Below are 20,923 nucleotides of genomic sequence, written 5' to 3' on the forward strand. Positions count from 1 at the left end.
ACCATGGTATTATACATCATACGCAAATTGACTGATTTTAGATGATTTATTTCTGGGCAATTGATATTCGAATTTCTGTCGGGAATGGATCTTTAGTTACTTTAGTCCTTCAATTACTTGGAAAAAATAGCCTGACCGAGATGGAAATAAATTTTGTTGTTCTTTTCTCGCTTCGCGGAAAGTCATGCAAAATTTTTGCTCAAAATGGCGGACAGAAAATTCGACATCCCGTCGAATTTGTTAAATTTGACCTCCATCTTCATTACTTAATTGAATTCTAGTTGCCAATTTTTTTTCTTGGATAGTTACTCTATCTAAATCAATAGAGTTTGTAATAAATTAATGTACAAAATTTAAATTCAGTGACCGTTAAGACACGTGTTTGAGGGCAGCTCCCTGCGTCCCCATAATGGATAATTTTTTTTTTTTCAAAAAATTCATCTATTAATCTGTAGGAAACTAATCCCAAAATATGAATATTCTATCTCAAGTATTTCTAGTACATTGACTGAATGCGTTAAAGGATTAAGAGACCTTACTACTTTCAAATCAAGCTTTCGAAATTTCAAATGAGATTCTGACAAGTGATAAAACGTTGAAGTAGTTAAAAAAATTTAAATCAATTTTAGAACAAGAAAATCAAAATGATTTATGATTGTCTCACAGCTTCCTCTAGGTTAATAACACAAAAATTAATTACCAAAAGAATTAAAAATGTTATTAGCCTCAGTGTTCTCAATAAAAATCTTGAAAAAAATAAAAGAATACAGCAGGACTTTTCCTTATTGACATTTAATACTGAAATGTCATCCGAATTGTGAGTTCATTCGGATGTAAATAAAAAAAGTCAAAAATCCAATGATTTTTAATTCATTTATTGAATTTTGCTAAAAGATGAACAGTGCTGAAAGTCAAACGCACAGAAAGTCGGACTATAGACAGCTCCAAAACACAAAAACTTAAGCTCCTTTTTTAATGGGTTACGTGGATCACGCACACTAAAAAAAAACATATTTTCTTTATATCTTTTTTCAATATAACAAAAAATATTTAATCGAGCTCTTAAGCCTATAATATTTCGACTATATTTCTTTCTAAAATTTTCCAAAAAAATGTACTATGTAGAAAACAACAAAAATTAAAAAAGGGACAGATAATCCTAACCGGCTTATGTAGGTGAGATTCTTAACGTGAGCTAACTCGGAGTGCATGCAAATTCGATTTAGAGCTGAAATTGTGAGTCGCCATTCAGTTATCTTGAATCAAATTCGTGAAATTATACAAATTTTGTATTTAAACCAAAATATCAAGGATTTGGATGAACTGGCACAAAAGTGATATATGGGTGAAATGTAGACCAGAATGTACTCTATAATGTTCCTATAGAACATGATCTCATCGATTACTCAGAAGCCAAGATAAGCGAGGTTTTTTGTTTCTTAACTCGTTTTTTCATCCAGAGTGCCCCAAGTAGTCATTTGTTGAACTTCAACTATATCAAAGAATTGTTGTATTTTGTGGGACTTTCCATTTAAAACCCTATATTAAGTGTCTTTGTGGAATAGAGGCAGTCAAATTGGCATCTGAGTGATTTCAAAGCGTTATTATGGGAAAAATCAATTTTTTCACACTTAAACGGCAAAATCGGAGTGATAGCGTAGTCTGAGCGGAAAATGATGTATGGACGAAATGTAGAGACAAATGTCCTCTACAATTATGTTGAAGTAATCATCAAAATCGGTTCAGCGACAGTCCAGATAATTGAGGTTATGTGATATTGAAATTGGTTTTTCGACTGTGGCGCCCCTGCTGTTGGTCCCACGAAGTTCAAATATTTTAGAAAGTTGTAGCATTTGGTGAGATCTTTCGTTCAAGCCCTCATTAATCAAAATCGGTCACATAGAACCGGAGATATGATTTTTTGAATTTTGTGAACTTTGACCCCTCATATCTCCGGTTCTGTTTTAACCACAGCGCACATACGCACCATTTTGGAAACGTCCTAGACTGGACTACAACATACTAAAATTTGATTAACTTGCACAATGCCGTTTTTGAGAAAAATGACTTTGAATTTCGATGAATTTTGACGCTATCACAGCGCCACCTGTGGTGACTTTTTGAACTTCCATCTGAAAGTGCTCATCGAGACGAAACCAAAAAGGTAAAATTTATGTCGCTATGTTAGTTAGAACCGGAGATAGAGGCCGGTCAATGTTCGAACTTTAACCCCTTATAGCTCGGGTCAGGGGTTTTAGATCGACTTAAGGTTTTTTTTGTTTGATAGGTATAATCAACGGCTACAACATACTAAAATTTCAGCCCGATGCACAATGGAATTTTTGAGTTATTTAACTTATAAGATTTAAAAATTTTCTTTTTAATAATAGCGCCCCTAGCGGTGGTTTTATGAACTTGCGATGTTAGAAGGAGAAGTGGCATTTCATGAGAGCTTTCCAAAAAGCCCTCACTTTTTAAATTCTGACAATTAGAACCGGAGTTATGGCCATTTTAAGAAATTTTTTTGGACCCTTATAGCTCGGGTCAGGGGGGTCGGGGGACCTTAAGTTTGATATTTATGGAAAGCTCTAAGGCCCAGCTATAACATACTAAAATTTGAGCACGCTCGATGCCATAGGGGCGGAGCTATTGAGAAAACAAAAAAAGGGGGGTCTTCAAAATGGCGGAAGGAGGGGTGGGGGGTGGGGGGTCAATGCACCATGTTGCAATTTTCACCCGATATATAACCTTTGCCGAAAACCGCAAGTCGATATCTTTTTTAGTTTAGGAGCTATTAAGCTCCAAAGAGCGGCCGGCCGGCCGGCCGGCCAGCCGGCCGGCCGGGGACGTAAAATAGCCACATATATATTCGTGATCAGGAAGTGCTGAAACACATTTTGGCCAAGTTTGAGGTCGATCGGACGACATGAAATTTTGTTAGGATTATAGTAGGTGAGATTGTTAAGAATCTCACCTAATATATATATACTGTTTTCTAGTCTTTTGACGCTTTTGACTTGCGTAACCCCTTAAGTTTAAATTCATTGTTAAGAATTTTATGTTAAAATTAAAGACTACCAATTCTGAGACAAATGATAATGACGCTTCGTCTATACTAATTTTCCCTCAAAATACTTCACTACTGGTAGAAATAAAAAGATCTAATTGATCAAAATTTGATCTTTTTGCAAAGGATGGATCAAATTTCAAACTCTGAATGCACATTTATCATAATAGAACATGTTAATTTGATTCATCCTTTGCAGGAGGATCAAATTTGGATCAATTTGATCCTTTAGTTTTTACCAGTGTCTTAAAAGCTTAAAAGACCTTCTCAAAAATGTTTAAATCTTCAAGATTCTTTTAATTTAAAAATAATAAGTAAACTCAAAGACGTTTGATTTTTCCATTTTAGCTTCGTTATTGTATATTTGTACATATTTCAATTTGAAGGCCTAAGGAAATTCGACACTTTAAAGTTAATTATAAATTGTGTAAATTTTAATCGGAGAATACGAGTCTGCTTTGAAAAGCAATTTTAGTGGCAAGGGAGGTAATAACACTCGAAGATTTATTTAAGAATTGAGGGATTTATTTACTATAAACTTCCAATAAGCATTCAAAAGTTTAAATGCTCATTTGAATGCTTAATTAAATAAATTAATATAACTAGGTTGCAAATTAAAGCTATTCCTTTAGTTTAGGGTAACGTGTAGTATTTCGGGACAATTTTTAGCACTTTAAAGATTCAAACAGCTTGACGACTTCTCAAATAATTTTTGTTCTTTGTTGATACAGATATTTATGTTCCTTATGCTATCCAGAATAAGATTCCGATCAAAAAATGTTGAAAAATGCATCATTTTTTATACAAAATAACAAGAAATATAAAGAAGTAAGAGTGGTATATTTCGGGACAATTGGGTATTTCGGGACAGACAAAAGTCGCTATTATGCAAATAAATTTCACCGAGCCTGATTATTTTCCTTTAAGTAGAAGTTCTAAACTTCACTCTTGCATAAAAAAATTGTTTAAATTTTACTTTTAAAGTGACTTAAATCGAAAAAAACTAAACACTGTTTGTGTTGACATCTGCAAAATTGACCACACTGAAGGTTTTGTAAAAAGTGAAGTGTGACACTCAAAATTCACGCATATTTCACGCTTTAAATAAAATAAAATTTCAGAAGTTTTATGTTAATCTAATACGTAAAAGAGCTTAATATTTCATATAGAACTTTAAAATAATTATAAAACAAATATTTATAGGATTTTTGATGTGTCCCAAAATACCCATATTATGTCCCGAAAAGCTCCTTGTCCATAAATACCACGCACAAATTTATAAAAACATTAATTTTAAATATATCAGTACATTAATATTAAAGATTTAGTATTGTACATAGTTTAAAGAAGTTTAGCATTTCCATTTCATCTCAATTAAAAAAAATCTTTTAATATTTTTATTTAAAGATTTAGAGGAATTGAACATTTTATTTTAAATCTTTAAGGACGATATTGGGTCACCGGTGATCCAAAAAAAATTTACATTCGAGTTATATTTTGTTGCAGAAATCCAAAAAAAATATGTCCCCCAAATTTTTGACTCTCTCGTCTTTAAAGTATAAAGAATAGGGATCTTGATCAGAAATTACGAATATTTATTTATGCCAATTTAAAAATGTTAAATCTAGTTTCTAAAAAAAAAAACACAATTAAATACAATTAAGCAAAAAAGTCATTTGAACGTCCAAATTTCGATATAACTTTAGGATAATTAACGTCCATTTAACCCTCAGACCATACTTATAAAGTAAAGTAAACTTCCTAAGTAGAAAGGAGGAATATGTAACCTTCATTGTTGGGAAAAGAACATTTAACTACCCCATAAAATGGTCATTTTATTTGCACTCTGGGAGTCTTATGTGGCCACTCATTTGTGGAAAATTTTCTTCTGCACAAGAGCCAAATCAATGGGGACACGTTCATCGTCAGTGAATTCGAGGGACCAACAAAATAATTGCCACTTGCTACAAACCCGAGAGATAGAGAGTCGAAATAATAATTTAATTGCAAGTATAGTACAAACCAGAACATTCACGAGGGAATTCACAAATTCCACTGACGATATGCGCTTAATCTAGCTGCTGGTCCTCCGTGGTTTGTAAATGATGACAAAACTTTTATGATTATCCCTGTCCACGACTTCTCTGCCCTTCACGTGCTTCCTGGGGAGTAGGGGATGCACATGTCATGGCATGTTTTTCTGCCCACGTGCAAAAATGATGAAATATCGCATCTTCCCAGTGGACGTGTGTCCATCAATGCTTTCCAAAAGCCCGAGGGGGCGGACAAGCATTCACTTCCTGCAAGGACGATGTTGAGTCCATCAAGTGAAAGGAAAAGAAATCACCTCGTAGTGCTTATTTTGCTTATTTGTTGTTTGTGCAAATCTTCCCGTACGAGCTGCACTAAGTAACCTATTAGCTGGACGTGCCAGGAACCTTTTCATTCATCCGCATCTCCGAACAAAATCCCATAGGAGATGGGAAATGATGAAAAGTACTCTCAAATACCTCGTGATACCATATAAAGTTGCAAGAGAAAAAGAATCAAGCTAACAGCCAAGAGTTGCAAATATTTTGATAAGCACTTTTCCAGATATCTAAAGTGAATGCCTGAACTGAATTTACCTATCTCTCGCATCCAAAAAAAAAATAAATCATTTAATTATTTTTGTTGCAATAAAACTGATTTTTTAATGAAAGTTTTTTCTCCATATCAGAAGCATTTTTTTTAATATTTTAACACAGTTTTTTTTTTAAATTATACTTTGACAGGATTTGTGAAATTCATCAAACATATGACTACAACATGCTTCTATTTTGTTTGAAACAAATTTTTAATAAATTAGTTTTTGCTCCCAGAGCTTCGGGAAATTAAAGTTTAAACTTTATCAAAGTCATGTTAGTGTTGAATTGTGATTAAATTTATAAGGATTAGTTAGTTAGTTAGTTACTGTAGTTTTTTATTGAGTTCTACAACTTCCTAATGTAACAATCCGAAATCCAAAATGAAAAACATTCCAGCTCTGCGACATACTCAAACTCCTCAAACTCGTGACTTTGATGCCATGAAGAAATTTATTTAACAATTTTGAATTAAAAAGAATCATTCGCATGAGTTCGAGCTTTCCGTAGAGTCCGTTTGTCCGTTTCCATTTATTTATTTATTTATTTTGAATTTAATGTATCCGCAAAACGCACTTATTAACGCATTTCATAGATCAATTCGAAATTAATTTAATTAAAAGTTAATTAATCATAAAAGTTCATAAACGTTGGTAGTAGTGCATAATCCCGGAATCAAATGTATTATTGTTTAATTTAAAGTCATTTCTAATCAATTTACATTTTTTGGTGTCTTGGAATTAAGCACATTTTCGGTACCGAAAACACTGTGAATTCAAAATCAGAAGAACAATAATTGCATATGTCGATAACTTTCGAAAAACAATAAATTTTTGGTCCTAATTTACACAAATATTTAAAATTAGTTTTTAATAAAGTATATTTTTCTGTGGAGTGTTTCTTAATAAATTATTATAATATTCAAAAATTATTATTTGAAAAAGAAAGTTTTAAAGATTTTTCTAAATAAAGAAACATTATGTCCTAGACACACTTACGATTTAAGCCGAGAGACGACTTAGTGGAAAATGATGGAAATGTTGTAATAACCATTATTTCTAATATAATTACGCTAAGCCGTCTCTCGGCTAATCCTCATGTCTGTCAAGGCCCTTACAGAGGGTCCCGGTTCCCGGTCCTGGGATTATCAAACACAATTATACAACTTTGCCTACCACTGGAAACTATTTTGTTTTTTTTTAAATAGCCCTTTTATGTAGGGGAAAGTGACCATGCTTGATACGATCCAAGCTTGATTATAACTATTTTTTTCCTATGTTAATCAATAGTTATGACTCATCGCAATATATTTCAATAGCTGGTGCTAAGCCTCACATTTCCTAAAAAAATTAGGATCCTAGCTCTCTTTTCCTAGTTTCAGGAAGCAAAAATCAAAAATAGGCCCAAAACTGTAATTTCGATACATGATATTTCATAAGTATTTCTTAATTAATGTCGCTGTTCACGAAAACTACTATCATAGGCACATAGAGGGGTCATCAGTACTAATATTTATGTAAAAATATTTTTACTTGGTGGACACTGTTTTTGTGTGTGGTAACAAATTCATAAATTCTACTTGTGTCCATCCTATATTTTAAAAAGGGTCCATGAATGATAATTTTAATGTGGCAACTATATCATTAGATGTGATTATTTCATAATTACACATATTGCAATCCGCCAATTTTATCGACAATTGACATAATCTTCAACCCTGTTGTCTGAATTTTAAGGTTGCAGAATGACATTTTCATGGACTCAAAGTGAAAAAATGGTTTTCGCTAGCGCCCTAATGTCATAAAAACACGGCTTAGAAAAATTACATAAAAGCGATTTTAAAACTAATAACCAGTCTTACAAATGACTTGAGTAGATAGATTAGAGTTCCGTCTAAATATTGATGTGCAATTTTTTGTATCCGGTGAATTTTTTGCAGTGAAAATGGGCCTCCGAATTGTCGAATCAATTATTATACAGGAAGGCCCCGGACCCAACTTGTATAAAAATCGCCACTGAATTTCCATTTTCTTCTTGAGGGAAATCTAAGGATTTCCAGGAACTATTTGAGGTTGGATTATGAACCTAATAAGTGAGACATTTTTTTGTCATAGTGCAAGAATCGCTTCGGTTTGTGTGTTAATCAGAAAATAATCACAAACCTTGGACATCATTTTACAGTATCAAGCATGGTCACTTTCCCCTACACATATTTTATAATGCAATTAATTTGGAAAGCATTTTTTCGAGAGAAATAACTTTGCGCATAATGCATATTTTCTGATAAAAGCGGTAAAAGGATTTCACATTCATACGATTTTTTTTTCACTCCAGAAAATTTGCATAATCCTGGCACTTCCTGTATGTCTTTTCAAAAGTTCAGTTTCAAAAATTATATAGCGGAGACCGGGGCAGATTAGCCATTAAATGAAGTTTTTGATTGCGTATAATTTGTAAAAAAAAATTTGTATCAGGGTATCAGGCAAATGAATATTTCAATGAATAGAAGGGAGGTATTAGGTGAGATTCTTAACAATCTCACCTACTATAATCCTAACAAAATTTCATGTCCTCCGATCGCGCTCAAACTTGGCCAAAATGTGTTTCAGCACTTCCTGATCACGAATATATGGGGGGCTAAGTTACGTTCCCGGCCGGCCGGCCGGCCGTCCGGCCGTCCGGCCGCTCTTTGGAGCTTAATAGCTCCTAAACTAAAAAAGATATCGACTTGCGGTTTTCGGCAAAGGTTAAATATCGTATGAAAATTGCAACATGGTGCATTGACCCCCCACCCCCCACCACTCCTTCCGCCATTTTGAAGACACCCTTTTTTTGTTTTCTCAATAGCTCCGGCCCTATGGCATCGAGCGGGCTCAAATTTTAGTATGTTATAGCTAGGCCTTAGAGCTTTCCATCAATACCAAACTTAAGGTCCCCCGACCCCCCTGACCCAAGCTATAAGGGTCCAAAAAATTTTTCTTAAAATGGCCATAACTCCGGTTCTAATTGTCAGAATTTAAAAAGTGAGGGCTTTTTGGAAAGCTCTCGTGAAATGCCACTTCCTCTTCTAACATCGCAAGTTCATAAAACCACCGCTAGGGGCGCTATTATTAAAAAGAAAATTTTTAAATATTATAAGTTAAATAACTCAAAAATTCCTTATGCAATCGGGCTGAAATTTTAGTATGTTGTAGCCGTTGATTATACCTATCAAACAAAAAAAACCTTAAGTCGATCCATAACCCCTGACCCGAGCTATAAGGGGTCAAAGTTCGAACATTGACCGGCCTCTATCTCCGGTTCTAATTAACATATCGACATAAATTTTACCTTTTTGGTTTCGTCTCGATGAGCACTTTCAGATGGAAGTTCAAAAAGTCACTACAGGTGGCGCTGTGATAGCGTCAAAATTCATCGAAATTCAAAGTCACTTTTCTCAAAAACGGCATTGTGCAAGTTAATGAAATTTTAGTATGTTGTAGTCCAGTCTAGGACGTTTCCAAAATGGTGCGTATGTGCGCTGTGGTTTCAATAGAACCGGAGATATGAGGGGTCAAAGTTCACAAAATTTAAAAAATCATATCTCCGGTTCTATGTGACCGATTTTGATGAATGAGGGCTTAAACGAAAGATCTCACCAAATGCTACAACTTTCTAGAACATTTGAACTTCGTGGGACCAACACCAGGGGCGCCACAGTCAAAAAACGAATTTCAATATCACATAACCTCAATTATCTCGACTGTCGCTAAACCGATTTTGATGATTACTTCGACATAATTGTAGAGGACATTTGTCTCTACATTTCGTCCATACATCATTTTCCGGTCAGACTACGCTATCACTCCGATTTTGCCGTTTAAGTGTGAAAAAATTGATTTTTCCCATAATAACGCTTTGAAATCACTCAGATGCCAATTTGACTGCCTCTACTCCACCAAGACACTTAAAATAGGGTTTTAAATGGAAAGTCCCACAGAATACAACAATTCTTTGATATAGTTGAAATTCAACAAATGACTACTTGGGGCACTCTGATGGATGAAAAAACGAGTTAAGAAACAAAAAACCTCGATTATCTTGGCTTCTGAGTAATCGATGAGATCATGTTCTATGGAAAAATTATAGAGAACATTCTGGTCTACATTTCACCCATATAACACTTTTCTGTCAGTTCATCCAAATCCTTGATATTTTGGTTTAAATACAAAATTTGTATAATTTCACGAATTTTATTCAAGATAACTGAATGGCGTCTCCCAACTTCAGCTCTAAATCGAATTTGCATGCACTCCGAGTTAGCTCACGTTAAGAATCTCACCTACATAAGCCGGTTAGGATTATCTGTCCCTTTACTTCAAATAAATAAAAATTTCCTCAATATTCCTAAGCGTTCACGACAAACCATCATCCCACTACAGTAGACTCTCACTCAATCGGCTCTTTTTTAATCGGGCGTCAAATTTTGTTGACAATTTTGACGTTTAATTATGAAGCTAATTCGCTCAAATTCGCTGTAGTTCTTCCTATTTTATCGTGATTCTTTATAATTGAGCACTTTTTGTGGAATTTACGAAGGCTTTGACGCTCAATTCTATCGCTAAACCGGATGACATTTCGCCCCATATTCCCGATTGAGAGAGAGTCTACTGTATCTAATACTATCCGTGACTAATTGTGCCTCGATCTTTCCTATTTGAACCCTCTAAAGACGAGTGGGATACCGGTGTCCTAAAAATAAAACAATTTTTTGACTAGAAAGTTATTTTGTCCTCTAAATTGTAAGACGAATCGGTTCCATAGGCCGAAAATTTAGTTTTTATTTTCGGGTTACCGATCTCCCATTCGTCTTAAGGGGATTAAGGGGTTACGTGAGTAGGCACGACTAACAAATAGCATATTAGGTGAGATTTTTAACAATCTCACCTACTATAATCCTAACAAAATCTCATGTCCTCCGATCGGCCTCTAACTTTGCCAGAATATGTTTCATCATTTCCTGATCACGAATATATGGGGGGCTAAGATACGGCCGCTCTTTGGAGATTAATAGCTCCCAAACTAAGAAAGATATCGACTTGCGATTTTCGGCAAAGGTTATACATCGGGTGAAAATTGCAACTTGGTGCATTGACCCCCCACCCCCCACCCCTCCTTCCGCCATTTTGAAGACCCCCTTTTTTGTTTTCTTAATGGCTCCGCCCCTATGGCATCGATCGGGCTCAAATTTTAGTATGTTATAGCTGGGCCTTAGGGCTTTCCATCAATACCAAACTTAAGGTCCCCCGACCCCCTGACCCGAGCTATAAGGGTCCAAAAAACAATTCTTAAAATCCAAAAAACAATTTTTCCGGTTCTAATTGTCAGAATTTAAAAAGCGAGGCCTTTTTGGAAAGCTCTCATAAAATGCCACTTCCCCTTCTAACATCACAAGTTCATAAAACCACCGCTAGGGGCACTATTTTTAAAAAGAAGATTTTTCAATTTCCTAAGTTAAATAACCCAAAAATTCCTTTATGAATCGGGCTGAAATTTTAGTATATTGTAGCCGCTGATTATACCTATCAAACAAAAAAACCTTAAGTCGATCCATAACCCCTGACCCGAGCTATAAGGGGTCAAAGTTCGAATATTGACCGGCCTCTATCTCCGGTTCTAATTAACATTTTGAGCTAAATTTTGGATTTTTGGTTTCGTCTCGATGAGCACTTTCAGATGGAAGTTCAAAAAGTCACAACAGGTGGCGCTGTGATAGCGTCAAAATTCATCGAAATTCAAAGTCACTTTTCTCAAAAACGGCATTGTGAAAGTTAATCAAATTTTAGAGTGTTGTAGTCCAGTCTATGACGTTTCCAAAATGGTGCGTAAGTGTGCTGTGGTTATAATAGAACCGGAGATATGAGGGGTCAAAGTTCACGAAATTCAAAAAATCATATCTCCGGTTCTATTTGACCGATTTTGACGATTGAAAGCTTAAATGAAAGATCTCATCAAACGCTACAACTTTCTGGAACATTTGAACTTCGTGGGACCAACACCAGGGGCGCCACAGTCCGGAAACCAATTTCAATATCACATAACCTCAATTATCTCGACACGTGCTTCACTGATTTTGATTATTACTTCGACATAATTGTAGAGGACATTTGTCTCTACATTTCGTCCATACATCATTTTCCGATCAGACTATGCTATCTGTCCGATTTTGTCGTGTAAGTGTGAAAAAATTGATTTTTCCCATAATAACGCTCTGAAACCACTCAGATACCAATTTGACTGCTTCTTGCTTCTACTCGACCAAGACACTTAAAATAGGGTTTTAAATTTTATGAAATTTCACGTTTTTCCGCCTATTGTAGGTGGAGACTACAGTGAAATTTCATGAAATTTGCCATCTATAGTTAAATGGAAAGTCTCACATAATACAACAATTCTTTGATATAGTTGAAGTTCATCAAAGGAACACTTGGGGCGTTCTGGTCGAAAAAACGAGTTCAGAAACAAACAACCTCGATTATCTCGGCTTCTGATTAATCGATGAGATCAAGTTCTACGGCAAAATTATAGAGAACATTCTGGTCTACATTTCACCCATATATCACTCTTCTGTCAGTCCATCCAAATCCTTGATATTTTGGTTTAAATACAAAATTTGTATAATTTTACGAATTTGATTCGAAATGACTGAATGGCGTCCCCCAACTTCAGCTCTAAATCGAATTTTCATGCATTCCGAGTTAGCTCACGTTAAAAATCTCACCTACAATAAGCTGATCTAGGCTTATCACTAGTTTTTTTTCTAATATATTTTCAACATAATAGTTTTTTTCTTTAATTCAAGCTCTTAAGCTCAGATACTTTTCGGTATACAAGATTTCTGGAAGTAGGTATACATTTGAAATCCAAAAACCAAATATTTGCTGTTAACTATAATGAGTTACACGTTAAACTAGTCAATACAAATAAACGAAAAATAATTATTTCTCAATTCAACTTTTTGATAATTCAATTTCTCTTCCATAAAAACACTAATCTTAAAAATTTCCTTATCATTATAATTGCAAAAACTAGCTCCCCAAAAGTAGAAAATGATTCATAAATCATCCAACCCATCCCTTAATAGCTTAATCCATTGCAGGAGTGTCCTCAGGAAATTCTAACTGAATTATACATCCCAACGACCCTTTTTTGCCAATCATCCCAGAGTCCTGTGCATTTTTCCTAGCCTTTGTCCGGCTGTCGCTGGGAATGCCATCAATTTATCATGGATGACGTGAAGCAATCAGTTGCTCTATGAACTTTTGCTCCCTAGAGTCCGTCCACTTTCGCAAACTAACCATGATTACTCCAGGGAATATCCCTTCACTTTAGATTACCATCTGTTTCCTGAGGCTCTTCCTGGGGAAATATTTTTCATTGATTCAAACAAAAACCTTTTCTTTTGCTGACTTTTATTTACAATCTTTACAACGGAATTGCAAAAAAAAATTCACTGAAGCTTATCAGCATGGTAACGGATGTGTTCCTCAATGAAAGTTGCGATGTAGAAGTAACTGTGATCGTATCCTTCCCTGATCCTCAAGATAAATGGGAAGTTGACAGAACGACAAGAACTGGCTAAATTGTCCGGCAGCAATTGATTGTCCTTGAGAAATTGATCAGCATCTCCTTGATCCAGGAATACTTCCAGAGGTGGACCATTGTAAACTTTCACGAGTTCAGTTGCATCCCAGTTTTTCCATTCTTCGCGATTTTTGCCCAGATAACCCGTGAAAGCCTTTTCTCCCCAGGGACAATTGACTGGATTGGAGATGGCAGAAAAGGTGGACACACTCTTGAATAATCCAGGATTCTTCAGAGCACAAATGAGAGCTCCGTGCCCACCCATTGAATGCCCAAAGACACCTTTTCTCTCAGGATCCACAGGGAAATTTCCTTCCACCAAGGCAATAAGCTCCTTGGTCACATAGCTGAACATCCTGTAGTTCTTCTTCCACGGCTCTTCGGTGGCGTCAACATAGAATCCAGCTCCAGACCCAAAATCCCATGAGTCATCCTCTCCTGGGATATTAACGTTCCGCGGAGAAGTATCTGGACAGACAATTACCATACCCAGCTCAGCTGCATATTTCTGAGCTCCTGCTTTCTGGACAAAGTTCGCTTCAGTGCATGACAAGCCTGAGAGCCAGAAGAGGACTGGGACCTTGGAATTTCCCTCTGAAGCTTGAGGAGGCAGAAAAATCGAGAATTTCATCTCGCATTGTAATTCTTTGGACTCATGGGAATAGACTCGTTGATCACCGCCAAAGATGCGATTGGACGATACCAGTTTGAGGGCAGTCATCTGGAAATCATTGATAATTGTCTTGATAAACCTCAGTAGAATTCAAGGTCATAAGACTTCTGTAGGAAAATGGGTTTCCTGACCACTTCCCGCCAAAATAAGTCAGGATCCTTCTAGGAAATAATTCTAGGGCTACTGTACCTTGCTTTCGGATGATAAATCGGTGCAGATAAGGTGTATTGACAGAGAAAATTGATGAAAATCGAGAAAATGCCGCACGGAAGCTAATCTCTCTGACACTGGAATAAGCCGTGTTATACTGGAAAGTGACTGGAAAATGACTCCTGGACATCTCAAAAATAACATAATTTATTGAATCAGCTCAATATCTATACAAAGAGGGTGGTTACTTTAAGGAAATTTCCAACTACTTCTTTCGTTCTTCCCTTATTTTGTGATATTCCCGGAGAATGACTTCCCGCCTTGGCCAGATGCGCAGACTTCCGTAATAGTACCAGAACAGCCCAAAGAGCGCCCCACCGAGATGGGCAGCATGATCAAAGATCTTCCAACCCATCACTAGCCCAGCCATATCCAGGCCCATAATGCACTTGATGGCAGTTCCTGCCGAAAAGGTGAACATGGGCAGGAAGATGATACTGAGCTGAGTGTCTGGGAATTGGGTGCAAACAAAAGCCAGAATAGCCATGATGGCTCCAGAAGCCCCAAGAGACAATCCAGCCTGTCGGACTCCAGTCTTGTAGATGTAACTGGCCAGAGATGAGACAACTCCAGCACTCAAGTATAATCCCACAAATTGCTCCCGGCCGAGGGCATGAATGGCAGCTCCGGAGAAGGAGCGCAGGACATACATGTTGGCGAAGATGTGAAACAGGGAATAGTGACTGAAGGTGGAAAGGAACATTGGCCAGCAAATGGCTCTAGCAGCAGGATTGGAACAGAAATACTTGACCATCATGGGTTGGAGCCGAGGAACTCGCCACAGACCAAATACCAAAAGGTTCATTGCACAAATCGGGATGAATACCTTGTCGCCTTCAGGGAGATTCCGCCACCAATTCTCTACTTCCAGTCTCCAACCCGTAGCCCTTTTCTGGGTCCCTTGAGCCTTGCTCTTGAACCACCCAAGAGCTGCTGAGCCCTTCACAGATCGCAGAATCCTCGCCCGGACCCTCTCATACTCCCAGATCGTCACAGACACAAAACTCCCCGTTGATACCTGAAACATCCCGTATAAAAATTTTGAACTCAAGGAATCTCCTTCCGGAAAGCACTTTTCTTACAGCAAGCGTAAAGACGAGGGGCTTCCACAATCGCTGAGGGCTCATATGACCACCATCGGAACTGAATTTGTCAAAAGGCGTAGGAGTTGGGGCCAGAGACTGCTGAGAACCTCGCAATCGCTCCGAACCACCCCGGCTCTCATTCTTAAACTGTCTACTCTGCCAGTTTATCCGGGAGGGTGTGGACCTGTGTAACAGAGGCTGCTGGCCAGGATTCTGCCTAAAAACCCATCGTCAAAAAGTGCAAAACAATTAAAATGCTGCAATATTGTGCAACATTTGAGGTTAGGTCACACTCACCTCAGCAAAACTGGGAATTTAGAGGCATTAGAAAAATGCCTCAGAATCATCCTGATAGACAATCAATCCCTCTACTATACCCAGCTCATATTAACACAAAATACTATGAAATGCCTAGAGAAAGTCCCTAAAAACTCCCGGATGCAAACTTCCACAGGAAAAAACAACACGCAGCAACTTCACTTTGTATTTATTCCAGGTATTCCAATGAGATTTCCCTCCAAAATTCAAAAAATAAAATTCTTCAAACGGATTTTTTTTAGGATCTTGAAATTCTTCTCGCAGTTTTCTCTTTCATTTCCGTCAGAGCTCTCGCTTCGTGGACAAAAGCCGGAACATCAATACCCTCCTGAGTCTTCACAGCCCGAAGAAAGCCCTCATTGGATGTAACAGTGAGAGCTCCATGGAAGATACCAAAAGCAAAAATCTGGAAGCTTCTTGGTTTGATTTTCCCTCTGATTTGCACAATTCTCAGTCTTTCTGGGATTTCTGTTATATCCGGCATCACTTCAACTCTCTGCATTAACTCCTCAGTGCGTTTCTTCTCTTCAGGGCCTCCCAGAAGAGATACAATCTCCCGGAAGGACTTCTCAGCGGTTTTGCAGCAAATCAGGCGTTTTCCTTGAAAGACATCCTCCAGCACAATTTTCACTGGATTCTTTTGCTCAGAACGAGCCTGTTCAGTCAAAATGGGTTCGGGAAATTCCCAGTCACAGCTTCCATTGGTGAGGGAGCTCACATAAGACAGAAGAGTAGTAATATCAAGATTGAGGACGCTATGAGTATCTTTAGAAGCTTCAGTCTGAAATTCACTTCCTGGAGAGAAATTCTTCACAATAATCCCAATCTCTTCGAGTTCAGCCACTAGATTGTCATCCAAAGCGTTCAGACAGACAAAATAAACCTTCGGAGTGTGGAAATTAATTGGATTCTGAGAAGCAACTTCCAGGAATTCCTCAGCATGATCGAGAATGGTCTTTGATCCGAATTTTCCTCTCCCACAGACAGCATCCTTGATTGACTGACTCTTCCTTGCGATAATCTTGATCCAAGACACCCCATCGTCACAAACAATGTCCACACGGAGTGGAGATCTTCTGCTTGGACAAGAGAGCGGGAGATCAATGTGTTTGGGAGCTCTACAAGTTGCCAAAACAGCCACTACTACCTCGAAATGGATCATATTAGAGCAGAGGATATGATTCTCTATGATTGTGGAGTTCTTTAAGTTCTGAAAATGCAATTTGAATTTACTACAATTTGGATTTGGGCAGAAATTGGAAGCCCGCTCACCGTTCTCAGGAAATTTATCTCTTGGTTTATTTTCTTCTCCAGCCTCTGCACTCCATCGACATGTCTCAATGTGACTAATTTCTGAAGAAGGGCAATCCCCACAGTCACTTTCTCATTCACCAGGTGCGCCAGTTCCTCAGGAGACCTTTCCTGGCTCATTTTCACTCCTGTTCCCCGAAAGCCACAAACCAAACACATAAAGTGAGGTTAGGAAACTTTCCAGATGTTCCAGGTTTGCGACTCTGCTTAAAACACTTCAACAGCAAATTTCACTTTCATAAAACTCTTCAAATGCACAAAATTCAAAAATTTAAATCAACCTCTATTCAACGACAAAGAGAATGTTAACACTAAAGAAGAGAGAAAAAAATGCTATAAAAATGATAACTTTCATTGGATGAAACTCAGTTTTTGGCTCAATTATCTTCATTTACAACACGACCTATCGTAATATGAAGTCAATTAAATTAATCGAGACTCTTTTCTTCATCTCTCTCTCACCAATTTTCACCAAACAATAAATAAACCCGCATCGCTTCGTCACCGCGACTTTTTTGTTAGCCACTCTTTTTATCCATCCCTTCTGGGTGAAAGATTCTCAGATGATAAAAAAGTCAAGAGAGAAATTTTTCCTGCAATTTTCATTTGAACGTGCGCGCTATTGATTGACATTAATGCGGGAGGCACACAATAACAATTTTTTGCGTGCCATTATCTTTTCAAAAATATTCCCACATGGGCTCTTTTTTTGGCCAAATCCATGGGAAGAGGCTCTGTTTTTTGGTCTTCTCCCCAAAATCCGGTGCATTTGCATTTTTCCCAAATGACTTGCGGGTTCCTAATTGCCCCCTAAATTCCCATATTTGTCTCATCAATTGATAGATATATGGCAAATAGGCAGGAAATGAAAATCAATTCCTCGCAGATATTTCGGGGCAAATTTATTAATCAGCCAACCAATTGATCAATAGGGGTGCATTGTGGATGCACCAGAGTGAAAAATTGTATCGGATTTAGTGCGGGAATAATTCAACAAAGATATCAAGTTACAGAGAATTTTTGTGAGAGAATTTCTCAATTTGCAGCACAAAGGCCATCAAGGACTCCACAAGACACGTCAATAATTTAGCATGAAATGCAAAAATTGTCCTGAAATTGTCTTGCTTTTCACTTTGATCGACTTACTTGGTCGCTGTCGAGGACTTATTAAAGATTCACGAGGAAAATTGCTAAAGTCCACAAATGGATTTCAGAAGGGAAAAGCACTTCCTTGGACAACTCATGCAAATTTTTCCAATCAATAAAATATGCATTTGGAGAAGGAAAAAAGGTAAATTTAAAAGTGTATTGAATTGATTTTCCCACCAAAACTCACATAAAAACCTTTCTTACTACTAACCGATTTTAATTCAGCTAAAAACATATCTATTTTAATTGAGGCAGTCAAAATCCCAAAAACCAAAATTCCGAAAGCCGAAATCCCAAACGCCAAAATCACGAAAGGGTCAAAAGATCAAAACGGTCAAAACCGATCAAAATCTCGAAACCCAAAATTCCGAAAGCCAAAATCCCGAATGGTTAAAATCCTGCTAGAAATGCAATTATATGGAGGATAATGTATAGAATAATTTCTCAAGATACAGAAAATTTCCCTTTGCCTCCAACAAGCGTGGTTGCAATCAAGGAAGAAGCTATGACACTTTTAAGAATTTGGGATTTTGAGTTTCAGAATTTTAGTCCATTCGGGATTTTGGCCTTCAAGATTTTAACCGGGACCCGTATTAGGTGAGATTCTTAATAATCTCACCTACTATAATCCTAACAAAATTTCATGTCGTCCGATCGAGCTCAAACTTGGCCAAAATGTGTTTCAGCACTTCCTGATCACGAATATATAAGGTAAAGTACCCTCTAGTCGGCCGGTTTCTCAACTCGAACAGTGCGACTATTTATTCAATTTACTTAGATTTGTTATAATATGGTCTTACCGATTTAACATTATAAGGTGTATTATATTATATATAACGTAAATCAGTGAAAATTTCATAGAAGTTGACTATAAAACGTTAATAAATTGGTTAAATAATTCAACTGGCCGAGTTGAGAAACCGGCCGAATAGAGGGTACTTTACCTTATGTGGCTAATTTACGTTCCCGGCCGGCCGGCCGGCCGCTCTTTGGAGCTTAATAGCTCCTAAACTAAAAAAGATATCGACTTTCGGTTTTCGGCAAAGGTTATATATCGGGTGAAAATTGCAACTTGGTGCATTGACCCCCACCCCCCACCCCTCCTTCCGCCATTTTGAAGACCCCCCTTTTTTTGTTTTATCAATAGCTCCACCCCTATAGCATCGAGCGGGCTCAAATTTTAGTATGTTATAGCTGGGCCTTATAGCTTTCCATCAATACCAAACTTAAGGTCCCCCGACCCCCCTGACCCGAGCAATAAGGGTCCAAAAAAAAATTCTTAAAATAGCCATAACTCCGGTTCTAATTATCAGAATTTAAAAAATGAGGGCTTTTTCGAAAGCTCTCGTGAAATGCCACTTCCCCTTCTAACATCGCAAGTTCATAAAACCACCACTAGGGGCGCTATTATTAAAAAGAAAATTTTTAAATCTTATAAGTTAAATAACTCAAAAATTCCATTGTGCATCGGGCTAAAATTTTAGTATGTTGTAGCCCTTGATTATACCTATCAAACAAAAAAAACCTTAAGTCGATCCATAACCCCTGACCCGAGCTATAAGGGGTCAAAGTTCGAACATTGACCGGCCTCTATCTCCGGTTCTAATTAACATAGCGACCTAAATTTTACCTTTTTGGTTTCGTCTCGATGAGCACTTTCAGATGGAAGTTCAAAAAGTCACCACAGGTAGCGCTGCGATAGCGTCAAAATTCATCGAAATTCAAACTATTTTTTTTCAAAAACGGCATTGTGCAAGTTAATGAAATTTTAGTATGTTGTAGCCCAGTCTAGGACGTTTCCAAAATGGTGCGTAAGTGCGCTGTGGTTTCAATAGAACCGGAGATATTAGGGGTCAAATTTCACAAAATTAAAAAAATCATATCTCTGGTTCTATGTGACCGATTTTGATGATTGAGGGCTTGAACGAAAGATCTCACCAAATGCTACAACTTTTTAGAATATTTGAACTTCGTGGTACCAACACCAAGGGCGCCACAATCGAAAAACCAATTTCAATATCACATAATCTCAATTATCTCAACTGTCGCTGAACCGCTTTTGATGATTACTTCGACATAATTGTAGAGGACATTTGTCTCTATATTTCGTCCATACATCATTTTTTGATCAGATAATGCGATCTGTCCGATTTTGTCGTTTAAGTGTGAAAAAATTGATTTTTCCCATAATAACGCTTTGAAACCACTCAGATGCCAATTTGACTACTTCTTCTCGACCAAGACACTTAAAATAAGGTTTTAAATGAAAAATCTCACAAAATACAACAATTCTTTGATATAGTTGAAGTTCATCAAATGAACACTTGGGGTGATCTGGTCGAAAAAACAAGTTAAGAAACAAAAAACCTCACTTATCTTGGCTTCTGAGTAATCGATGAGATCATGTTCCATAAGAAAATTATAGAGTACATTCTGGTCTACATTTCATCCATATATCACTTTTCTGTCACTCCATCCAAATGCTTGATATTTTGGTTTAAATACAAAATTTGTATAATTTCAAGAATTTGATTCAAGATAACTGAATGGCGTACCCCAACTTCAGCTCTAAATCGAATTTGCATGCATTCCGAGTTAGCTCACATTAAGAATCTCACCTACATAAGCCGGTTAGGATTATCTGTCCCTTTTCAGTCGAATTCTGCTAACATTAAAACGATACTCGCGATGTAGAGGAAAGTACTCTCCCTTCGAACGTTCATATCTTCGACTAATGTGAATTTTTTTTTCTTAAAAGACTTGCACATTTTTATTAATATTAGTTAGCTTATCGTCAATTAGTGATAATTGCGTGATATTTATCTGTAATTCTCTTAGAGAAAATAAAAGAAATTCACATTAT

The 20,923-nt window shown here is 37.0% G+C and overlaps 3 protein-coding genes across 3 annotated transcripts; all 3 read right to left on the reverse strand.

Annotated features, from left to right (window-relative positions):
• Positions 1–13,125: 13,125 nt before the first annotated feature.
• On the reverse strand, positions 13,126–14,341 carry LOC129798080 (S-formylglutathione hydrolase). The gene is made up of 2 exons (XM_055841056.1): positions 14,177–14,341; positions 13,126–14,035 (listed from the first exon to the last, which is right to left on the reverse strand). The coding sequence occupies exons 1-2, from the start codon at positions 14,339–14,341 to the stop codon at positions 13,181–13,183; spliced, it is 1,020 nt and encodes a 339-aa protein (XP_055697031.1). The 3' UTR covers positions 13,126–13,180.
• On the reverse strand, positions 14,329–15,684 carry LOC129798072 (presenilins-associated rhomboid-like protein, mitochondrial). The gene is made up of 3 exons (XM_055841044.1): positions 15,580–15,684; positions 15,280–15,499; positions 14,329–15,215 (listed from the first exon to the last, which is right to left on the reverse strand). Exons 1-3 carry the CDS (start codon positions 15,627–15,629, stop codon positions 14,403–14,405), a joined length of 1,083 nt encoding a protein of 360 aa, XP_055697019.1. The 5' UTR covers positions 15,630–15,684; the 3' UTR covers positions 14,329–14,402.
• A 68-nt stretch (positions 15,685–15,752) lies between these two features.
• LOC129798063 (UPF0415 protein C7orf25 homolog) lies at positions 15,753–17,064 on the reverse strand. Its single transcript, XM_055841032.1, has 2 exons — positions 16,873–17,064; positions 15,753–16,810 (listed from the first exon to the last, which is right to left on the reverse strand). Exons 1-2 carry the CDS (start codon positions 17,029–17,031, stop codon positions 15,839–15,841), a joined length of 1,131 nt encoding a protein of 376 aa, XP_055697007.1. The 5' UTR covers positions 17,032–17,064; the 3' UTR covers positions 15,753–15,838.
• Between the last annotated feature and the right edge of the window lie 3,859 nt (positions 17,065–20,923).

Source organism: Phlebotomus papatasi, chromosome 1 (assembly GCF_024763615.1).
Source record: "Phlebotomus papatasi isolate M1 chromosome 1, Ppap_2.1, whole genome shotgun sequence".
Taxonomy (NCBI): Eukaryota; Metazoa; Arthropoda; class Insecta; order Diptera; family Psychodidae; genus Phlebotomus; species Phlebotomus papatasi.

What these genes read in the sequence shown, in the direction of transcription:
- LOC129798072 (XM_055841044.1), bottom strand. Translation starts at nt 15,629, where the DNA reads ATGATTCTGAGGCATTTTTCTAATGCCTCTAAATTCCCAGTTTTGCTG. An exon ending in AAATTCCCAGTTTTGCTGAG is followed by an intron (nt 15,500 to 15,579) that starts GTGAGTGTGACC and finishes ATGGGTTTTTAG; the next exon opens with GCAGAATCCTGGCCAGCAGC. An exon ending in CCCTCGTCTTTACGCTTGCT is followed by an intron (nt 15,216 to 15,279) that starts GTAAGAAAAGTG and finishes GGGATGTTTCAG; the next exon opens with GTATCAACGGGGAGTTTTGT.
- LOC129798063 (XM_055841032.1), bottom strand. Translation starts at nt 17,031, where the DNA reads ATGAGCCAGGAAAGGTCTCCTGAGGAACTGGCGCACCTGGTGAATGAG. An exon ending in AGATAAATTTCCTGAGAACG is followed by an intron (nt 16,811 to 16,872) that starts GTGAGCGGGCTT and finishes TTGCATTTTCAG; the next exon opens with AACTTAAAGAACTCCACAAT.
- LOC129798080 (XM_055841056.1), bottom strand. Translation starts at nt 14,341, where the DNA reads ATGTTATTTTTGAGATGTCCAGGAGTCATTTTCCAGTCACTTTCCAGT. An exon ending in ATTTATCATCCGAAAGCAAG is followed by an intron (nt 14,036 to 14,176) that starts GTACAGTAGCCC and finishes AATGATTTCCAG; the next exon opens with ATGACTGCCCTCAAACTGGT.